Source organism: Caretta caretta, chromosome 1 (genome assembly GCF_965140235.1).
Source record: "Caretta caretta isolate rCarCar2 chromosome 1, rCarCar1.hap1, whole genome shotgun sequence".
Taxonomy (NCBI): Eukaryota; Metazoa; Chordata; order Testudines; family Cheloniidae; genus Caretta; species Caretta caretta.
This window is the reverse complement of record NC_134206.1, coordinates 162,896,168-162,919,474: the sequence shown is the minus strand read 5'-3', so window position 1 is coordinate 162,919,474 and position 23,307 is coordinate 162,896,168. Positions and strand designations below refer to the sequence as shown.

General features: G+C 44.0%; 2 protein-coding genes across 13 annotated transcripts in view; one reads left to right on the top strand and one right to left on the bottom strand.

The window, feature by feature from the left end:
• Positions 1-8,318, top strand: part of TTC3 (tetratricopeptide repeat domain 3) — a 132,923-nt gene extending 124,605 nt beyond the window's left edge. For all 5 annotated transcript variants that reach the window (XM_048866992.2, XM_048867002.2, XM_048867011.2 and 2 more), the window contains 4 exons: positions 1,374-1,500; positions 1,643-1,870; positions 3,711-3,803; positions 6,356-8,318. In XM_048866992.2, coding sequence (XP_048722949.2) covers positions 1,374-1,500; positions 1,643-1,870; positions 3,711-3,803; positions 6,356-6,463 — 556 coding nt within the window. In that variant the 3' untranslated portion in view covers positions 6,464-8,318. The remainder of the gene's footprint in view (positions 1-1,373; positions 1,501-1,642; positions 1,871-3,710; positions 3,804-6,355) is intronic.
• VPS26C (VPS26 endosomal protein sorting factor C) overlaps positions 1-23,307 on the bottom strand; it is a 66,635-nt gene that overhangs the window by 18,007 nt on the left and 25,321 nt on the right. The window contains exons 8-11 of one of the 8 annotated variants that reach the window (XM_075132807.1): positions 17,189-17,273; positions 16,700-17,023; positions 16,307-16,477; positions 15,569-15,743 (exon numbers count right to left, since the gene is read on the bottom strand). In XM_075132807.1, the coding sequence (XP_074988908.1) occupies positions 16,981-17,023; positions 17,189-17,273 (128 nt within the window). In that variant the 3' untranslated portion in view covers positions 15,569-15,743; positions 16,307-16,477; positions 16,700-16,980. Of the gene's footprint in view, positions 1-2,017; positions 2,715-15,568; positions 15,791-16,306; positions 17,024-17,188; positions 17,274-23,307 lie in introns of those variants that run through there. The other 7 variants (XM_075132818.1, XM_048867067.2, XM_048867058.2 and 4 more) reach the window with 7 other exon arrangements.

The window sequence follows — 23,307 nt, the reverse complement described above, 5'->3', positions numbered from 1 at the left end:
ATCAGATTTCTTTTGGCCCAATCCTCTAATTTGTCTAGGGCCCTCTGTATCTTATCCCTACCCTCCAGCGTATCTACCTCTCTTCCCAGTTTAGTGTCATCTGCAAACTTGCTGAGGGTGCAATCCACACCATCCTCCAGATCGTTTATGAAGATATTGAACAAAACCAGCCCGAGGACCGACCCTTGAGGCACTCCAGTTGATACCGGCTGCCAACTAGACATGGAGCCATTGATCACTACCCGTTGAGCCCGACAATCTAGCCAACTTTCTATCCACCCTATAGTCCATCCAGCCCATACCTCTTTAACTTGCTGGCAAGAATACTGTGGGAGACAGTGTCAAAAACTTTGCTAAAGTCAAGGAACAACACGTCCACCGCTTTCCCCTCATCCACAGAGCCAGTTATCTCGTCATAGAAGGCAATTAGATTGGTCAGGTATGACTTGCCCTTGGTGAATCCATGCTGACTGTTCTTGATAACTTTCCTCTCCTCTAAGTGCTTCAGAATTGATTCCTTGAGGACCTGCTCCATGGTTTTTCCAGGGACTGAGATGAGGCTGACTGGACTGTAGTTCCCAGGATCCTCCTGCTTCCCTTCTTTAAAGATGGGCACTACATTGTCCTTTTTCCAGTCGTCCGGGACTTCCCCCGATCGCCATGAGTTTTCAAAGATAATGACCAATGGCTCTGCAATCACATCCGCCAACTCCTTTAGCACTCTTGGATGCAGCGCATCCGGCCCCGAACCACTTCTTTCTCCACAAAGGGCTGGTCACCTTCTCCCCATGCTGTGCTGCTCAGTGGAGTAGTCTGGGAGCTGACTTTGTTCGTGAAGACAGAGGCAAAAAAAGCATTGAGTACATTAGCTTTTTCCACATCCTCTGTCACTAGATTGCCTCCCTCATTCAGTAAGGGGCCCACACTTTCCTTGACTTTCTTCTTGTTGCTGACATACCTGAAGAAACCCTTCTTGTTACTCTTAACATCTCTTGCTAGCTGCAATTCCAGTGTGATTTGGCCTTCCTGATCCTTGCCTCTGAACCTTCTATTTCTGGTTACCTCTGAAATCAGCTATAATTTATTTTTTAACATTGCAACTATTTCCTTGAGTCAGTCCACTGTGGTTAAAACATCTAACTGCTGGTGTTTCATGATAAGAGCAGTGAAAACTAGACACTGACAGAATAGTATCTAGAAGTGTGTCTACTAAAGTGCATTAAAGAAGGTCAACCTCTTCTCCCCCCCCCCCTTTTTTTTTTTTTTAAAGAGGACCACTACTATGAAAAGGCTTTTTTTACTGTAACTGTGCTGTCTGAATCACAGTACAAACTGTTGTAAAACTCTGTGCTTTACTTTTTTCCCCTTTGCAGTTTCGATCTTACTAACTTCATAAAAGAAGTACAAATTAAAAATGGAAACAAACTTTCAGGATTGAGCTCAGATGAAATCCTTACCAGAGTGACAGAACTCATTTTGGACCATCAAAATAAGAAAAAGGTACATGGCAGATGTCAGCTTTTTTGCACCGTAATTGATTAAAACTGTGAAAGAAAGCTGAAGAGGATACTGAATGTTCTTTAGCAAATGCATGACATAATGCTTGATGATGACAGAAGTTTACTTTGCAATACCTCTGTAGGCTCCAGCCTCGGCAAAGAGAACTGAGAAGCCAGCATCCTGTGCTGTAACTCAGACTCTGAAAGTAGCCAAGTCTGCCGTGGGAAATGTGTCTAGCCTATCCAAGGCAAGGCCTTCCTATAAAACTGCTGCAAACAAAACAACTCAGCCATCACAGCCAACCCACCAGCCATGGAGACCTGTTGGAGGACCATCACAATCAAAATGGATAAAATCAAATGATTCTACTGTAAGTTTTCTTTACTCTTTCACTAATTTAAAAATATATATGTATTCAATCGATATATCAAAGCACAAGAGGGCAATTTTATGATGCATTATTCCATGGTTTTTAATTAAGTCAAGGTATTATATCTTACAGAAAGTTCAACGAAGAAATCAAAACTCTTATATTTTAAAAAAGAAAATCTGTATTCATTTGCTTCACTAATGTTCTTAGAAGATACTTTATAAAATACCTTAATTAGTCAGATCAGATCTTTGTGCATTGCAGTAATTAACGAGACAGCCTGTAAATACTTGGCAGTAAATGCAGCACAGCTTCGTTACACACACATCCAATCGAATGAGAGATGCCTTTTTTCTAATGCTTGTTGCTTTAGGCATTGTAAGCCAATTCTCTGAGTGTTCCCTGGTCTTCAGAGCAGAGAACTGGAAAGTCTCTCCGTGTCCTGCTCCTGGAGGCTGTGCCACTAACTTGCTGCAGAACTTCAGACAAGTCACTTAGGGCTCGGCTACACTTGCAAGTTAGAGCGCATTAAATCAGCCTTGGACTCCCTAACTCCTGAGGTGTCCACACTGGCAAGGCACGTAGAGCACCTGGACTCTGCAGCTGGAGCACTCCTGGTAATCCACCTCCACAAGAAGCATAACGCTTGCTGCGTCCCGGCTGGTACGCCCGGGTGTCAGTGTGGACAGCATGTTGCATTAGTGTGCTGTGGTTGGCCTCCGGAAAGGTCCCATAATCCCCTGAAGTCAAGTGGCCACTCTTCTCATTGTTTTGAACTCAGCTGCAGGCATGTGGATATCCCCTTTCAAAGCTCTGTTTCTGACAGCCAGCATGCTTATCTGCTCTGGGACAAAGCAACCATTACTGTGGAATGCTGCTGAGAGAGGGACAGGGGGAGGAGGGTCTACTGCTGTCCAAACTTACAAGACAACATGCTGACACACTCTCTGCCCTCCAAAACACACTCACTCTCCCCCCACATACACACAACACACTCCCTGTCACACTCCACCCCCCATCCCCATTTGAAAAGCACGTTGCAGCCACTTGCACCCTGGGATAGCTACCAGAATGCACTGCTCTTTGTTGCGTTGCAAGAGCTGCTAATGTGGCCATGCCAGTGCGCTTGCAGCTGACAGTGTAAACACACGGCAGCATTTTCCATGCTGCGGTCTCCGAAGGCTGGTTTAACTCCCAGTGCTCTACAACTGCAAGCCCTTATGCTCTTCCTGCATCAATATACTCATCTGTAAAATGGTGATGGGTACCCTACTTGATATCTTCCCCACTTTCAAAGTGCTTTGAAATACTCAAATTATTATTCACTTTCCCAGTCTCTGTTTTCAGATGCGTAATGTATGTAACAGCACTATCAGGTGTGATAGTGTATGAGGATTTATTTATAAGGTGATTTGAGAAGACAGAACGAGATTTATCTGAGGTGCTTGCAGGATGCAATTACCATAATATGCAAATAAAAATTGGAGATGGGATTCCTAGACTTTCAATCATTAAACTTTGCCTTTTCCTGAAAATTTCAGTGCTCTGTCTTCGAAAGCATTCCGTAATGGTGTCTCAGCTTCGGTAGCATCACTTGTGTTAACAATTTATTTACTTTGAAATACTATTGTTCTGTTCTGTTGGGCTTTTAAAAAAAGATAGGAGGAATGGGTTTGTTTACAATAGGTTGTAAGCTCGTCAGGGCAGGATCTATGCCTGTTTTAGGTTTGGAAGGCACTCGACCCACTGTGTTACAACTAGCTGACTAGATAGATTTTTTTTTTTTTAAAGTAGTTGTTAACCTTATGTAAAATATATATTTAAATTATTTTATCTCTAGACATTTGATGATGATCCCTGCATAATATGCCATGAAGAGCTAAGCCAGGAGGATGTGTGTGTGCTAGAATGTGGACACAGTTTTCACAGACGAGTAAGGATTAATAATTTTCTTTATATTCTCATACTGTTTACCTGTGAGTCTTTTGAACCTACCTATCTGGTGTAAAAATATGTTTTGAGTTAAACAAATCTTCCCCCTTTTCAAAAAATCCCCCAGTTTCATAGTATTTCATGTTGATATTAAAGTAGCAATTCATAGATTCGTTTTTATTGTATCCCTTGTAATAACTCATCGTATGTTTGAGAATATTCCTCTTTTGTATTTTCAGTTGGCAAAATTTTCTTGTATTTTAGAGAGCTAGACACTAAAATGGTTTTGTTAAACTACCATTTAAGCTTAAAAATAAAGTTGACTGCAACCCTTCTATTCAAAGTTTCATAAAGTTACTAATTAATTACATATTTCTGCATCACTTCAAAAAACTAAAGTGCTATAGACATGCTAAGCTCATTAGTAAGGTTACAATTTTGTCATAGACCGTTTAAGTAAAGATAATGGACAGGTCACGGGCAATTAACAAAAATTCACAGAAGCCGTAACCTGTCCCTGACTTTTACTAAAAATGTCCATGACAAAATTGGCATGGATTCACCAAGGGAAGGTCATGCCTGACTAATCTAATCGCCTTCTGTGATGAGATTACTGGTTCTGTGGATGAAGGGAAAGCAGTGGATGTATTGTTTCTTGACTTTAGCAAAGCTTTTGACACGGTCTCCCACAGTATTCTTGTCAGCAAGTTAAAGAAGTACGTGCTGGATGAATGCACTGTAAGGTAGGTAGAAAGTTGGCTAGATTGTCGGGCTCAACGGGTAGTGATCAATGGCTCCATGTCTAATTGGCAGCCGGTGTCAAGTGGAGTGCCCCAGGGGTCCGTCCTGGGGCCGGTTTTGTTCAATATCTTCATAAATGATCTGGAGGATGGTGTGGATTGCACTCTCAGCAAATTTGCGGATGATACTAAACTGGGAGGAGTGGTTGATACGCTGGAGGGCAGGGATAGGATACAGATGGACCTAGACAAATTGGAGGATTGGGCCAAAAGAAATCTGATGAGGTTCAATAAGGATAAGTGCAGGGTCCTGCACTTAGGACGGAAGAACCCAATGCACAGCTACAGACTAGGGACCGAATGGCTAGGCAGCAGTTCTGCGGAAAAGGACCTAGGGGTGACAGTGGACGAGAAGCTGGATATGAGTCAGCAGTGTGCCCTTGTTGCCAAGAAGGCCAATGGCATTTTGGGATGTATAAGTAGGGGCATAGCAAGCAGATCGAGGGATGTGATCGTTCCCCTCTATTCGACATTGGTGAGGCCTCATCTGGAGTACTGTGTCCAGTTTTGGGCCCCACACTACAAGAAGGATGTGGATAAATTGGAAAGAGTCCAGCGAAGGGCAACAAAAATGATTAGGGGACTGGAACACATGACTTATGAGGAGAGGCTGAGGGAACTGGGATTGTTTAGTCTGCAGAAGAGAAGAATGAGAGGGGATTTGATAGCTGCTTTCAACTACCTGAGAGGTGGTTCCAGAGAGGATAGTTCTAGACTATTCTCAGTGGTGGAAGAGGACAGGACAAAGAGTAATGGTCTCAAGTTGCAGTGGGGGAGGTTTAGGTTGAATATTAGGAAAAACTTCTTCACTAGGAGGGTGGTGAAACACTGGAATGCATTACCTAGGGAGGTGGTAGAATCTCCTTCCTTAGATGTTTTTAAGGTCAGGCTTCACAAAGCCCTGGCTGGGATGATTTAGTTGGGGATTGGTCCTGCTTTGAGCAGGGGGTTGGACTAGATGACCTCCTGAGGTCCCTTCCAACCCTGATATTCTATGCTTCTATGAAAAAAGACAGAGGGAGGAGGGTCCAGCTCCCTGCCCTGCTGTGGCTGGAAGAGACCCCCACCTGCAGCTGCTGGGTAGCTGCCGGGGGATCCCCTGCGGGGACTGGGGAGCTTCTGGAGAATTCCCCATGCTGTGGGGGCCCCTGCCACTCCAGGGAAGGTGGGGTAGCCTGCAGCTCCTAGCCATTGTGGGCTGAAGTCACGGAGGTCTGCGGAAGTCACGGATTCCTCCGCGACCTGCATGACCAAATCCTAGCCTTACCCATTAGCAATCAAACTCCAGAACTGTAATAGGAACACAGGCTTCATTGCCAGTATTTTGTTAAAAGGGTAGACACCCATGAAAATAGCGACATCTATAGTAAGTTCTTACAGTAAGGAAGAATCAAAATTGTATACTAAAGTACATTCATTACTATTATGTAGGACTTTAATAAAGTTGATGATTGAAAAGCTGTCCTTGAGCACTTTTATTTTTGTTTCCAAACCTTAAAAATAAGTGTAATAAAAGTAATTGTATAATTGGTGTACACCAGAAATGGGTTTTAAAAAAAAACTCTGTGTAGCATCATAGAACCAGAGGCTGGATTTTTTCCAACACCAAATCTTAACTTATGGTTGAATGCTTTGGAAAACTGCCTGTTTTTAAATAATGTAATTTTGTTAGTATTTATCACTAAATTGAAAACTCTTAGTATAGCTGAAATTAACTAAAGGTTTCTGACATTTCTCTTGCCATCTTTTACAGTGTATTGGAACCTGGTTTAAAACACAAAATACATGCCCAACATGTCGCGTTCATGCTCTATTGCCTGAAGATTTCCCTAAGCTTCCTGGACGAAACCGACATGCTTAAATCTTCCCTTACTATTAATAATCATCAGATCAGCAAGAAGATGCAATTCATATTAGTAGCTGAAAATAAATAATCTTGGTAACAAATGTATGTGTGTAATGTGCTGCCTAGAAACATAGGCGCAATCTTGGCTCTGTTGAAGTCAATGAAGCCAGAATTTCACTGAGTGTTCTACGTCATGAGAAATAAATATCATTTTTATTCCAATTAAAATTTAGAAGAAAAAAAATCAAACCAGTTAATTTTTAATACTGAAAATGCTGGCTTTTTTCCTAATTACTGGCCAAATGGATGTGTGTATTAATATACCATAGGCTATCTTGAAGAGGATTTTATGTAGCTTTCTTTTATGTAATTATCCGCTTTGTATGTTTAAACTGAACAAAATGTATAACCCACATGTATCAGGGTAAAACATGGGGTATTTTTTTATTTTAAAGGCATACCTAAGCCATGTAGGCCACCAAATATACCTTCCTCCAGGGAAGGCCTAAGTGCTTCATCCCTGGAAGATGGAGTGATCTCTCGAGAATTCAAGCAAAAGGTTATATAATTATATAAACAGCTAATAAGGAACATTGTTTTTGGGACCTTAACAGGTTGACTGTCCTTTTTTTGAAATTTCTCTACCTTTAAAAGGTCACAATCAGATACCATTTGACTCCAAATTTAGCATTTATAAAAGTTTGTCATCCTTTTATTTAAAAAAAAAAAAATCAGCTGTTTACATGAAGAAATCAAATTCCAAGTAGCTCAGTTAATTAACATTCTCCTGCAAAGTTGGAACACAAACATTACAGTGTTGCTTCAGTGTAAAAAATAAATACTAACTTCTTCTCAGCTCGGTCAGTCAAAATAAAACAGCTTAAATAATGAAAAGTAGGGTCTTTCAAAACTTCAGTTTTAATTAGCTGTGCTGTTTAAGATTTTTTTTAAATTATTTTTAAAATGAGATTCAAATCTATTAATTTCCAATGTATACACAAAGCAGTGATTGTAGTTAAAGGCTTCAAATCACAACTTGTTCAGAACCCAAATGATAACTGTTGAGATTTTTTTTTCTGCAGATAAGGTTTCCACACAAAGTTGTGGTTTATACAAAACCAGAATTAAAGTATTTTAGATTAGACTAGATTTTATATTTTGAATAACCACTATTATGTGTTAATGTTTTCTGATTGTAGACCTCCAAGTGAATGATTTATTCACTTTTATCATGTTTATTTTTTCTCTAACTCACTGTGTGGTTTAAATTTCTGCTGCTACATGCAGTTTCTGATTTTTGTTGAAAGTGATATAAGAACTTACATTTTCCTCTAACTGTAAATGTTATTTTTTTGAAGATGAATCAAGTATCATCATTAGTATTTAAATTGAAATTGTGCCTGGACACTGGCTTATCTCTTGTTCTCTGATATGTATGGGGTAAATGCTTCTGGAAAATTAGATTTGTTAAATTATTTTTTATTGAACCAGTCTAAAATGTTTATCTGAACTAAGTTTAGTGTTGGTCTTTTTGAATTGTCCCCTCAATCACGAAGTGCTTGCAATTGAGGCACCTTTAAAAAAAAAAAAAAAAAATCTGCTCAGAGTTGTTAATTGCTGAGTAACTTGTCATAGCAACCTGACAACCAAAACTAGGCTATATACCACTAAACATTTCAGACTCTGAAAACGTCAAGAGTATTAAAGTTGACTGGTTACATGAAATAAAATATCTAATAATCCTCTCCCACACGCAGCCTATTTATACTTACTGTGAAGTTTTTTTGTTAAATCTACCTTGTAATCAATTTAGTATGTTTAATGTTAATTTGAGGCTTGTGATCAAGTAAAATTATTTCTACATCTAAAATGTGTGGTTTCTTTGTCTAAGTTCATAGTTACATATGTAAAACACATGGACTAAGTTATTACTTCCACTGATTAGGAACTCACATCTTACCTAAACATAAAGATTTTCTTTCTTAGGCGTAACCTCTCTCCCAATCCACGACTTTGATACCCCTGTTGTACACAAACTTTCATAGGTGATACTGATGTGGGGATACGGAGGTAAGTTAAGGTCCTGAGAAATCAGAATATTGTTGAGGAAGTATCACAGCTAGAGTTCTATCTCAGCTTTTTTTCCTTTGGCTGAGATCTAGTATTACTCTGGATGTCCTGATGTGCCCATACCCCGACCCCCAAACAACATGAAAGCATAAAGGGTGGAGCACAGCCAACCACCTCAGCACTGAGACAGAACTTGGGCTCTATCCATCTTCTTCCCCACACTTACACCTCATTAGAGTAGTTACTTAGTTGTAGTTAGCTTGTTTTTATATTGCCAGTGGGCAAAACGACACAAAACAATTTGTTGTTAATTTTATTATATTACGTACAAGTTTTCCATACAGGGGCCTTAGACTTCGTGGCAGAACTTAAATCTCTGATGTTTAAATCTTGTCCCTAATGTGGCATTTCTATGTCTCTGAATAACTGGCACTCTAGATGCCTTTTAAATTTTGGAGAAGAATATATCCTGGATCATTGTTGTATCTGACACCACTTCTTTGAAGTGGACTCAGAAGGCAAGGGATGCCCACTTAAAGCTTTCTATTGGAGTGCCCAACGAAGCTCGCCTCAGACTCTTAAAAGAGAGGGGTGGCCACGGTATAAACCCTCAAGCAGTCCATTACTGTTAGCACCCCTGTGAAATGTGCTCCTGGGCTGCCTCTTGATCAGAAATTTCAGTTGTCAGTTCCTGAGATTTGAAGGGCACAACAGGCCTCCTTGATGCAGTCGACCTTGTACTGGGGGAGGACTTCCAAAGACAAGCCTAAGCATAGGTCACCTTCTTCAGTGCTTGTTAAACCAAGAAACAAGTCACCATTTCTTGGACGCATCTCAGGCTTCACAGTCAAAAAGTAGTAAAGAATCCAGACTGGGTCCCTCCAACACCACAACACGCACGATGTACTGTGCGACTCCAGTATCATCCAGCTCTGCAGACCAGTGTCCCTTTGGTACACACTCCTACGCACCAGCACTCAGTGTAGATACTCTCTCTCTACCTGTGTCCTCAGCATCAAGTGTTCCAGCACAGACATTCTGAAGCCCAGCATCTCCCACAATTACAATATATTATGGGTTATTGCCCTCCTGGGTGCAGTTTCCAGAGGCAGCTCACAGCTGTGGCACAACCTGTTCAAGTCATGCCCCCTTATGCAGCTTATTGCCCGATCTTCTGCCTCTGTGGCAGCAGTCAAGTGACTGTTCAATTTGCTCCCAGCTTTACCCATTTTTTCCAGCTGTAGCATGCACCGTTTCTTCTCCTGGACTGGTTGTACAGTGGGGTGATCTCAGCCCCCACTTCAGGCCTGGCAGAACTGACGTGCAAACATCGAGCTAAATGCAAGCAGTGGTCTATTTGTGGGGAAGCTTTTACAGGCTTCTTGGAAGGCAAATTATGCCCTCCTGTTCTCAGCCAACCGACCCTTGCATTTCTAGGGGTGGGGCTGTGTTGGACAGGCTTGTTGGGTTCCCACCCTGTCCCCAAGAAGCTGCAACTCCAACCCAGAAAAGCATGATCCAGTGTTGCTGAGCAGACGAGGGAGAGACTCCAAGGACAAGGAGGACTTTAGCCAGCCAGCTTGGACAGAACACCAGAAGGAAAAAACCCCTGAAGGGCTCGGGCTCCAACCCCGCCCCCACCCTACACACACACACACACACACACACACACACACACACACACACCCCTAAAATTCCCTGGAGGGAAAGAAGCAGGGCTTGTACTCAGCTCCCATTTGTCCCAGCTCAAACTGGGGAAACTCTAGCAATGAACCCCATTCCCTGGGCAGGGGGAGAGGGACCCTGAGAGAGAGAGATCCAGAGGGCTCAAGGTACCATACAGAGCAAGCTGCAAAAGCCTGTGCCCTGACCATAGCAGGGCAGCAACACCAGCAAACGACCAAAACAGCAAAAAAATCCAAAAAGAGCTAAAAGGAAAAGCAACGGCATTTAAAACAAAACTAAGTTTTGTGCTCTGCCTCAAACACTACCTCCTCCACTGAGAGAGGTGAGCCCTCAGATTCAGGCTCTGAGCAGGACATAAAAAAATGCAACAAGGTGGTTGTTTCACCCCCCATGTGCAAACAGGTTGTATCCACACTCCGGATCCAACCTGGGCGAGGCACACACTGCACTGACAAGCTTAAAGGCAAATACCTGCCTTCCAAATCTGAGACAGACAGCAATCCCATTGTACCCATCCAAGAGGACATAATCAGGGAGGAATTGGAAATATCTGACCAGAGTAAGTGCATAAATAGGCACACACATATCTAAGTTGTAAGCAACAAAAGAATGCCATTACAGATATACCAGGGTTTCTCAAACTTCGTTGCCCCCAACCCCCTTCTGACTACAAAAATTACTACACGATCCCAGGAGGGGGGAACTGAGCTCGCCCAAGCCCTGCTGTCCCAGGTGGGGAGGGCCAAAACCCCAAGGCTTCAGTCCCAGACAGGGTGCCTATAATCTGAGCCACGCTGCCCAGGGCTGAAGCCTTTGGGCTTTGGCTTCAGCTTCGGGCCTGAGCAGTGGGGCTTGGGCTTTGGCCCCAGACCCCAGCAAGTCTAACGCCAGCCCTGGTTACAGATACTAAGGACTTCATCCCATCCTGTCTTCATCCACTCCCCCATCTTGAACGACCTCCATTAAATGTGAGCTGTTGTTAATGAAATCTCACATCTCCAGGACATAGGAAAAATAGGAAGGGTTCCTTCAGAAGCAAGATTCTTAGGATAATACTCCACTTTCTTCATTGTCTAGATGTTGTTTGAGCCATCCAGCATCTCAAGTGGCTCAACAAATGGATGAAGATGACAAGATGGTGGATGGAGTCTATAGTTTCAGATATCCCTGTCTCTAGGGGACTTCCTTGCTTCTGTGATTCTAGCAGATGCACACTCCTATATGGCCATGTAACCACAGACTACTGAGATTCACATACATCACGGCTTGCCACCAGAACCAAATGCTGCCCTCTGGCCATTTGCTGGCCCCCAGGGTCTTTACCAAGATGGTGCTGATGAAGCCAAATTCAATATTCAGAGCACTCACTATATCCCGCTCCTGGATGACATTTTGATCAGAGCTTTGACCCAAGCAGCGGCACATTGTGCTACAATCCGGATGCTGGATCTGCTTCACGCACATCAATTAGTGATAAATACCAAGAAGAGCTTCTGGACTTCCTCCATAAAGAGAGTTCATCTGGGAGCACTGCTGTAGCGAAAGGCAGGGCCGGCTCTAGGCACCAGCAAAACAAGCAGGTGCTTGGTGCGGCTCATTTCTAGGGGTGGCATCCCGGCGCCGGCCCTGCTGCCCCTAGAAATGTGCCCCCGCCACCCCAGCTCGCCTCCGCCTGCTCTCCTGAACGCACTGCCTCTCCCTCGCCTGAGAGGGAAGGGGGAGAGAAGCAGAGCGGCAGCATGTTCAGGGGAGCAGATGGAACGGAGGTGAGCTAGGGCGGGGGGTTGCGGTGAGGGGGAGCCGCAGGAAACAATGGGGGGGGGGAAATGCGGCACGCCTGGGGGAGGAGGCGGGGCTGGAGATTTGGGGAAGGGGTTGGAAAGGAGTGGAGCTGGGGGTGGGGGGAGGGCACAAAAAAAGCGGGGGCAGCCAAAAAATTTTTTTGCTTGGGGCGGCAAAAATCTTAGAGCCCGCCCTGGATTGGACAGATTCCACAAGATGCAGAACCTGATATCCATGTTGGTAAAGTGTGCAAGGCCAATCCTAATTATCTACAGCTACTGCGCCTCTTGGTTTTGTGTACAGAAATCACCTCATGAGCAATGGTCCTATATCAGAGGACAGGCCTGGAGGCACCTGAAAGTATGGAATCATTCGCCTGCAAGATCAGGTACTGGTTCCAAACCAGATGCTGACTCTCTAAGATGATGGAAAATTCCACAAAATGTTTGCAAGGGTCTTCACACATGCCTTCCAGACCCCCACATACTCACAACGAATGCCAGCCTCACAGGATGGGGAGCTCACCTGGGCCCAGGATAGCACAAGGAGCTTAGCAAGCCAAGGAAAAGAACCAGAGCATTAAAGCTGTTGGAGCTCAGAGCTATCAAGCTAGTCCTACAGAGGTTCCAGAACTATTCTTCATATTCATCTCGCCAGCAGGTTTTGACACCACAGTCAAGAGTCTGGAAGAACCTTTGGAGGATTTGTACCATCCCTCTTTCTTTTGGTGTAACCTTCCTTTTTCCGCAGGAAGCCTGGACTGGAATCACCACACACCAGTGAGTCCTAGAAATTATCAGTACAGGATACTGACTGCAGTTCCAGACCCTTACTATTGCTACCTTCCTTCCCCATCCCTCTTCAGGAAATCTAAGGAGGTACTGTTGAAGCAAGAGCTAAACTGTTTCCCACATCTTAAAGGAATGGAGGTGGTGTCCTCAGTTAAGGTACAAATGATTTTACTCCCATTATTTTCTCATCCTAAATTGGAAAGGCGGATGGTGTCCCATTCTAGATTGCACCATGGGAGTTCAAGTGCTTGACAGATGTGGAAGCTCACTTAAGGAGACAGGGTATCAAGGTCTACCCCTACTTTGACTGATTGATATGGGGAAGATCATCAGTCCAACAGGAGACCAACTCTGTTTAAAGAAAAGGAGTACTTGTGGCACCTTAGAGACTAACAAGTCTCTAAGGTGCCACAAGTACTCCTTTTCTTTTTGTGAATACAGCCTAACACGGCTGCTACTGTGAAACCTGTCAACTCTGTTGTAAGTAATTCTACAGCTTCTTACCACACTGAGCTTCAACACAGATAGAATGAGCATAGATTTTTCTCTGACTGCAAGTATGGAGTTCATAGAGCTGTGGTAGGTTCAAAGATGATGATAACTTATCTTCTGCAAGAAAAGTTCCAAACTATAGTAGACCTCATCAACCAACTTCAAACTCACACAGACATCAGTTAGAGCGTGCCTCAGACTTCTCAGACAACATGACCGCATGCACATACATGATGCAATTTGTCAGACTTCACCTACTCTCCCTGCAAAGGTGGTTGAAATCAGTTTATTTCTCCAGCAAATGTCACATGGACATCCAGCTCATGGTCCCACAAGAAGTCCTCTCCTCATTTAACTGGTGAAAAGACCCTCTTCAGGTATGCATGGGAGTGCTATTCTCTGCACCAAGACTCTGGTGACAGATGCCTCCAGGCAGGGATGGCTCATTTGGATCTCCTACAGATAGAGGGCCTGTGGTTACCTCAGGAAGTTCATCTGCACATAAATATCCTGGAACTCAGAGCCATCCACTCTGGGTCTAAAGCATTTCTGTCTTTACTTCGGGAACCACAGTCCAGGTCCTGACAGGCAACAGCTCAGCTATGCATTGTGTTAGACAGGGAAGCCATTTGGCTCTGGACTTGGTGTATTCATCATCACAGCATGCCATTGGCCCTCTCTCTTTCAGGTGTTTGGAACTCACTAGCACAGGGGTTCCCAAACTGGGGGTCACGAGGTTATTACATGGGGGGTCACGAGCAGTCAGCCTCCACACCAAACCCTGCTTTGCATCCAGCATTTATAATGGTGTTAAATATATTTAAAACGTTTTTTTTAATTTATAAGGGGAGGTCACCAGTTCAAACGTTTGAAAACCACTGCACTAGCAGATCCTCAGCAGACAATTCTCAGACACCCACAAGTGCTGTCTCAACAACTCAGTCCTGCAGAAGGTCTTGGTCTTTTACAAGTAGTGATTCCCAACAATAGACATGTTTGCCAGAGATCAGAACAAGAAATGCCACTGATTTTGTTCCCGAAGGAGTGCAAGCCTACGTTCCCTGGAAGATGCCTTTCTTATCCCATGGACACTGGGTCCAATGTATGCCTTCCCTCCATCCCCATGATGCAGTGTGTTCTGAGGAAACTGAGGCAAGACAGAACTGATGATCAGGGTAGGCCCAGGATGGGCCAGGAAGTTTTGGTACTCTGATCTGGTGAGCCTGTCAACGCAGTCCTCTTTCCAGTTACCTGCCATACCCAACTGTCTTGCAGAACTAGAGTCAGATCCTGTCCCCAGCATCATATCATTACACCTAACAGCCTGGGTGCTGGCTGTTTAACTGTCACCACAAGAAGCTGTTCAACTGAAATTCAGACCATTCTGGTCCTAAGCAGAACTGCCTCAACTAGATTGCCGTAAAGCTAAGTGACTTAGCCAGATTAGATCCTTCTGTGATTAGTGTGTACTCCACTACAGTGCAAACAACCTGTATGGTCAAGTCTTAGTACTATCCTGGCTTCTGAAATCTGTAGGCTGGCTACGTGGAGCTCAGTACACACTTTTACCCAACATCATTCCTTAGTTGAGGCTTCTGGATCGGATGCCAATTTTAGTAGTGCTGTTCAACAATCCTTGTTTAAATAGGCCTCCTAGCAACCAACTCTAAGCAAGGCGGTAACTGTTGGAAGGTCACCATAAGTGGGATCTCTCTGGACAGACAGTCAAAGGAGTAAATGGCTCCTTGTATTGCAGTAACTTAGGTTCTTCGAGATGTCTTGTGCATGTGAATTCCATGACCTGCCCTTGTTCCTTGCTACTACAGAATTCTACAAAATTGGGATTCAGTATTGGAGAAGGAACTGAAGGGTGGTAGCACCAGTGGGGGGAACAAGGACATCCAGGCCAGAGATGCAGCCCCCCTGGACACTGCTGGCCAAATGAATCCAGTCCTGCATTCATGAGGATCATGTGCACTAGGAATGAAATCCATGTGGACAGCACATATTAAAGAATTACAGTTACTGTAAAGTAACACGACTGTTCTTTCCTAAATTTTGTAAAACTTTGTGGCCTGTTGGCTGAGGCATTTGCTCTGGGTGGTATTTTACTATTCCTTCCTGATAATGTTCTCAAAAGGTGACTGTAGGAGGAGTACAGTCTCCAGTTTACATTTGGACGCCAGGTATTTCCTCATTGGCTTTCTGCTGCCTTATCCTTTCCAGGTTGCATTTCAACCATGGCCACTATTTTACCACACACTGTCAAATTTGACAATGAGAATGAGAAGTTTCTTACCAGATAATTTTCTTTCTGCTAGCAGCTTCTGTACTCATTCATAAAAATGGACAATGCATCTGACCCGTGGAATTTGGAAGTAGTCTTGTGTTGTTGCTTTCAAGTTCCAGAAATGAGTCACTGTCTTTCAACTCAAGCTACTGTCCACAGGAGCTCTTCCAAAGCTGTAGAAACACTCCAGGAACAGATGAGCATTGACAATAACTTGAAGTTACATTAAACCTAAAAGCAATTATGTATTTGTCTCCCTTTAAAAAAAATTGGGGTTATGTCTGTACAATATATGAATTGTGATTGATATCATGAAATTGTAATATAAAAATCTTGCTGTATAATGAATGCCTGTATGTATGTGGATCCGCCATTGCTGACTGGTGTTGTACACACCAGCCCGGGGCAATGGGAATACTTAAGAATAACAATGGTACTTAACCCTCACAAAGCTTATGCTAAAAAGCAGTGCAAGCCTTGGAAATCCAGTCTAGTTTTAATCCTCTGAAATCAGGGGTGAGGTAGGAGCAATGGAAAATTACTAAAAGGAGTACAAACTATGCCTATGGTCAAATATCCTAATTGTGGGAATAGCCCAAAAGAGGGGGAGCCTGAAATTATGCCTGTCTGTTCCCCCCAGGCTGGCTAGCAGCCCTCTGAGCACTTTAGGAAAGAAGTAGGGTCACTCAGGGCTTAACTCAGTAGATCTGGATCAATTTTGAACACAGGAAAGGATTTCTCACTTACCCCCTTGTAATCCCAAAATGGTGCAGCTGCATGAGGAATGGGGAGTCCTCTTCCTGACACGCTCTGTGTGTGCTACTGTGGAGACAGCCTCTGTGTGTGTGTCTGTGCATCTAGAGGGACTCCTTCCTCTAGCTCTGAGCTCCTTTCCCTGGCAGGATGAGGGGCTGTGGGCTGAAAGAAAGAAAAGCACAACTCCCATTACAGGGCTGCTTGAAACTTACCCAGAGATGCTGCAACATGGAGGGGAAGGGCAGTGAACCTGATACAGACCACGGGGAGAGCTTCAGTTTAGGAGAAAAGCCCCAGCACACCCTCCCCTCCAGGGAGAAAAGGTGAAGGAGAAGGTTTAACCTGTGATTTTTACACCACTTGCTCATTAACAATATGAATTGCCTTAATGAAGGGGATGTTTTTGTCTTTTTGGGTCCTGGAGCCTCTGGAGTTTGCAAGACTTTAGCCCTGTGAGGGGTTCTCCTTTCCGCAGGAATCCTCATGTTCTTGCTCCAGCCTACCACAGCTGAGTTGTGGCTTTGGGTGGGGTCTGAGGCGCTGCCAGAGTGAAGATTGGCAGCTTGGGGCAGCAGGACATAGCTCACTCGCTGAGGCTACTGGGAAGCTGCCTGTGCCACTTCTTGCATATGGCTCAATGCTTGGAGGCCTTCACTGCCACTGTGCTAAGGGGTGAGAGTGGCTCCGGAAGCTGAACTGAAGTCGCTGCTGCATGAAAACAAATCAAAGTTAAATTATATAAAACAAAGCAATCAGAAGAAACTGAACTGCCAACATGTTCCCTTGTTGGAAGAATTATTGCTGGTGAGCTGAGCTGGAGGCTCCAGCAGCAACAGCGGGCTGCCCCCCAATTCCACAGGTGAGAGGTGTTACCTGTTAGTGAGGAATGAGGAGCGAAGCTGTGCAGCAGAATCCTCCCCGCCCTCGTGGTTGCATTCTGAAAGCTGCTCCTCTTCAGCTGAGGAACAGGAATTAAAATTAAGAGAGAGCGCTGCCTTTGGTGCCTCTTGGAGTTCATTCTCCTTTTGTCTCAAAGCTCTGTCCTAGCAGAGTGAGGGTTGGTGGGCTGTGGGCAGCTAAGGCATAGTTCAGTCTCTCAGTGTCTGAAAAAGAGTTGCTTCACAAATAGAGAACTGCTTGGGTTTCCCTTGCTGCTCTTTGGACTGCTCTGCCATGAAGGAGCCAGTGCAGCTAAGGAAGTAAAAAACAGATGTGTTCCCCAGGTGCTGACAGGCTGGAGAGAGAGCCCGCTCCTGTCCAAAAATAAATAAAGGGTGAAAAAAACAAAGGTAGGAGATTGCTGGATCACCAGACTTGTTCCTATGCTGTAGGCAGAAAGGAGGGATGTAGTGGTGGGTTGGAATATCCCAGAAACAGTACTGAATTGACTCCAACATCCACACAGACAAGGTAGAGTCATTCAGTTGTGAATGGGGGAGCAGTTAAGACCCAGAATATGATTGCAGCAATTACATTCCTTAAGATATTCATACAAATAGAGATGCAGAATGTACCCAGTTCTAACACAGTAGTGGGCACCACAGGCATACTCAGAGACAATGAGATGAATATTAAGGAAGCCTGGTCAGGATTCTGCACTATGAGTGCTGTCTCTATCGTCACGAGCGGCAGTCTTTCTAAAGATCCACATCACTTGGAGCGGGCCATGTTTTCTGAGGGAACCCTCCAACTTCCTCTCCCTTCTCTCAGCTCCAGTACAAGGGCACACACAAGCACTTCCTGAAGTTGTAACTCCTAACTCTCGAGGTGGCTAGCCCAACACGGGGTGTGGAACCTCAGCAACGCCGGCCTATGCTCCCTCTTCCCCAAGGAGGAGGAGCAGCACCACTCTGCTCTTGATCATCGGGGTGGGGGCGGGGGCATTTATCCCGCCCTCTTTCAGGGCATGACACTATTTTGCCGACCCCACTATGTCTAACTGAAGAAAAATTGCAAACTGTGCAGTAGCTGCCCCCTAACATTTTGTCCAATCTCTCCATACTGCCTCCTGGTGACTGAATGAAGTGGCCGCAATTTGGCTGTGGCCACCATGTCTTCCACAGGAACAGCAATATCATCACATGCTAGCAAGACAAAAGTCACAAAATACTCAAGTAGTTATTGCATCTGCTTTAACTATAATCTGTTTCATTGCTTACAAAGTTTCTTCTAGTTCCACAGAGACATGTTGCCCCTGAGGAGGCAGCCTATGCATATTTCCTTTGCTGGAGCATTGCGCCCTCATTTGTAATAAGTATTTGAAATTCCACTCAGGTAACTGTCATGCTGGAAATAATTGCCTGTGTGTGCCAACTGAACTTGGTACAGTGAGGCAAAAATCTCCCCACAGTGCATCACTCCCAGTAAATCTAACACTTGGTGATGAGTTGGTGCAAATACTTCCCCAAGGTCATACCTCACATCCTTAAAACAGTTAATGGATTCTTCTCCTTCTGAGAGATGTCACTAGAGAAGCATTGCAGACTCAGTGGCAAATCTATATATATATTCTTTTATATAGAAGAAAGTTTTCTGCTTCACTGTACCAACAAAACACCACACAGTCACAGGCAACACTTTTGTAATTATTTTTAAAAAAAGAAAGTCACAATTTTCAACATTTACCCAGTGATGCTCCTAGGTTTAGTTGCCAGTAGTGTGGATAAACATATATGATTCAAAATATTTTTTTTTTAAAAAATGACATTTTCTGGATTTAAATGAAATCTAGGTTTACTTTCAAAAAATACCAAAATTATTTAAAAGTAAAATTTGAAATTGACAACCCACGTTAATGCCTACATTTACTAGAAACTATTACAGTCATTTAAATTATTTTAAAACAATAATATTAAGCAGTATATCTTTGCTGATAAGTTTTAAAGAAAGTCAAAAGCACTGAACTGGTAGAAACCACTGGCTAAGCACCTGAAACCAGGGTTTGTTGCAATGCTAAAACACCTTTTGACAGCAATAGCTTCTTCTGCAGGTGCAGAAAGAGTATTTTTTTCATTTAAGTTTGTTCAACGAGTTAATTCAAAGTTAAGAAATCAGTTGGGATCTGGAGAACTAGGGAAGCTTGTTTTCCTCTACCAATCTATAAATAAAAATGACGTATGAGAGGATGAACTCTACTAGTTCAAAATTTTAGATGGCATGGTGGCCATCAATTCAATTCACTAACTACAGACGATACTTCCTTTCTTTAATAAACCAGTTAATTTTCAATGCAAACCATTTCAATAATTTTCTTACATATTCAGGACATTTAAGGTAGTTTTATTAAACTAATAATAAAAAAAATTCAAAATGCTGGTTTCGTGCATTTTAATTGAATTTTAATTTCTATCCAAATAGATTTTGACACAAAACACAAGTAAAAAAATTAATCATTGCGTAAATAACAAATGCATCATTCACCATTTTCTAACAATATAAAGAATCTGAATAAATGTGAGAATCTACATAATAGCTTAAATAAATGCATATAGATATCATAGCCTCCTGGTTAGAAAATAAAAGAACCAAATTTGGCTATATTTAGTTGCAAATCAACATGTTACAATGGTTGTCAATCAATGAGAATCAAGCTCTCTTTAGGAAAATTAAGAAGTACAAATGCAAAAGATTAAAAATGATGAGTTAAATCAAGATTTCCTGTTTGTTGATTTAAATCATGATTAAAATCGCTCAGATTTTAATCAATCCACCCTGGTGGCTGCAACTGAATAACATGAGGAGAATACTAGATATTTCTAAAACGATCAAATTGTGTGGGGTTCTCTTTAAAATTTCTTTGATTTTAAAAATTTCCCATTCAGAGGATTTGTATGTCAGTTTTAAGCAAACTTTGTTCATATCAGATATAATCAAAACCAATGAATTGTATTTACTTTGGTTCTTTATCTGATCCTCTTTGTTAGCTAAAGAGTTAGCAACTTTATAAAAGGACTCTGACTAAGGCCAATGCAGTCTTTGAAATCCAAATTATGCATGCAGTGACACAGTGGAACAAACATGTCTGTCTGATGGCTGCTGCTTTTGCAAGGAGCATTAGGTAAGAATTTAGATCACTCAGTGGTGGTAGGAAATACTTTATTACTGTCATTAAGATGATGTAGCTTCCAAAGTTTTGTTAGGATAACTTTAGCTCAATTCTAGATTCCCACTACAGTTTTATCTTGGAATAACATGCTTTAATTTAGAGAGGGAATTATGCTGCTCTGTGATTACTGTACCTTATTTTACTCCTGGGGGAATTGTGCTCCAAAAAATGAAAAATTCTGTGCACATTTTAAAATTCTACAGTTCTATATATTTTATTTGTCAAAATAACACAATACAATCACGCCAGTTTCAATTACTTTGGTCATTTATTTCCAAATACCTGTCAGCAAGTATGTCTGTAACAATACAGACAACAAAAGAGAGTCGGGAAATGTTTTTTGACAAATAGATTCCTTACTAGTCCTATTAATATAGAACTCGAGTAATAATTCATTTAAACAACAACAATACAGAAACACATTTCCCGCACCCCTCAGAAGCAGTGCAAAGCCTTGGGGGAGTCAGGGGTAATGGAGGAGCTGAGGGAGAGGGAAGTAATTGCTGGGAAGGAGCCTGGGTCTGAACATGGAGGGTTGTTGGGTGTGGGTGGGAGAAGGCTTTTTTGGGGGTTGGAAGGGAATGTTAGGGAGCCTCCACTCTGCAAATCTTGGCTCACCCTTAGCTGTTCTCATTCAGTCAGGTACATCTGCCCGTCCCTAATGTGTCCCTGCTCCCCCACTCAGCCACCCGTCCTCCCCGCATCCCTATGCATCCTTGCATCTCCCTCCCCCCACGTGTCTCCGCACCTCCACTCAGCCACCTCCTCTACCTGTCCATATGTGGCCCTGCACTCCCCACTCAGCTGCCCCCCGCGCAGCCCTGCACCCCCACTCAGCCACCTCTCCCCCTGACCCTGCATGGCCCTGCAATCCCCAGCCACCCCTCCCCCTGTGGCCCTGCATCCACATTCAGCTACCCCCTCCCCCTGCACCCCCATTCAGACAACCCCCTCCCCACACATGGCCCTGCACCCCCACCCTGTGCCCCTACTCAGCCACTCCACTATCCCTATGTGTTCCTGCACCCCATTCCACATCCGGCCCTGCACCCCCACCCCCATTCAGCCCTTACCCAGTCTGTCCTTCTGAACTCCAATCTGTGGACCTCCCCCCCTCCCAGCAGCCTCATGCTGTCCATCCCCCCATAACCCAATGCACTGACCTGGCCGGCCGCATAGGCAGGGCACTGTGAGGAAGGCAGCGTCTTTCTCTTCCCTGTCTGCAGCTGCAGTCTGTTCTGATGCTACAGCAGCCCCAGGTGGGCAAAAGGAGTAACTGCAAAATGTATTTTCTGAGGGAAAAATTCTGCATGGCACACACTCCCCCAGGAGTAGTATTTGCTGCGTTTCCACACGGTCAAATGCAGGGCAGGCTTCAATTTAAAAAATTCCGCTGGTTATGACTGTCTGTATTCCGCGTTGAGATCCCTTCCCACCTTGCTCTGGAGTTCGCGCTGCTCTTCCTGCAGAACTCCCTCTCCTCCCCCCCTTCAACAGTCCTCCTCAGAGCGCCACAGCTAGGAGGATGGTGAAGCGCAGTGGTAGCTTCAAGCGGGGTTGGTTTTCAGAGCAGTTTTGGAAAGCATGCTTGAACGGTACAATACCCAGTGAAACCTGTACAAGTGGCCACACACCCCCTTACCGAGCAACGGCCTTAGCTGAAGAGCCCATCCCAAAGCAATCTCAGATATTATAACGCTTTACCTTAAAAGTCCACTGTTAAGTAATCCAGTTTTGTCAGTCTCAGCTCTGCCAACTCTATAGGTTGATATAGTATAAATCCCTAGTGGGACAACACCCAACTCATTGGCCTTGCTTCTCTAGTCTCGCCCCCAACCCCAGGGCCAATCAATCAGCTGCTTGCCCAGACTGTCAGCCCTCACAATAGCCACTGCCCAGCTCCATGCAGCTGCTTTCTTCTGGCTCCTCCTCCGCACCCACCCCGAGAGGTGAAGATTGGGCCCCTTGCTGGGAATGAAGAAGTCCTGCTGCCTCCAGACAGGCCTGAAAGGTGGTGAAGATCTTGCTGATGGGGGACGGGAAAGCAATGCTAGGTTTTTCTGTGTATGCGAATATGTGGAGGGGGGCTGCTAATACTGTGAGCTTTCAGGTTCTCCTCCAAGTTTAGAAGGAAAACCCACCAGGGTATGCAGCCAATCAGAGCTGCTACTCGGGTTATGAGGCTTTCTTCCTTCCTCAGCATGTAGAGCCGGCAAAGCTCCTTTTTTTTCAATCTCTCCACTCTCCCACTGCCTCCTTAAAGGGTCAGGAGCGATCAGCCCTGCTCCCCAGCACCATACCCTTGCATGTAAGGCTTCCTGCTGCACCACTGGCCTAGAGGCTGGGAATGAGACTCCCAGCTGCCCCCATCCCAGACTCATCCAGTATCAGAAGGGAAAAAAAGGAAAAAAGCAGTTGGAGATAAAAGAGGTGAGGTGAGTGCTCCAGAGTGGGGTGGGGAAAGGGTCTGGATGGGTGGAGGGACCAGTAGTAATTGAATCAGTATTTGGTGATGACAATGTGTTTCCAGCTCCTCTCCATTGTTGTGGGTTGCAGGGTGTAGGAAGAACATGGCAGCTCCTCACCCTAAGAGCCCCTGCACAATCAGCAACTACCCTACTTCCAATAACACAACTTTAGAATAGGCCATGTTTGCCCCACAGTGTTGGCGGATATGAATCTGTGAGCTGCTGGTTTTGCAGTGCAGGTCCTTCAGCGACTAAGATAAGTGTATTCATTCATACACATTTTTAAAAACACTTGTCACAATAGTATCTAAGACTTCACTACAGCAAGGACTCCATGTATTCTGCAGTTCTACTGCACCAGACTTCACCTCTTGGTGCAGAAGTGTATTCTAGCGTTCCAGAACTAAAAAAAAGCAAAA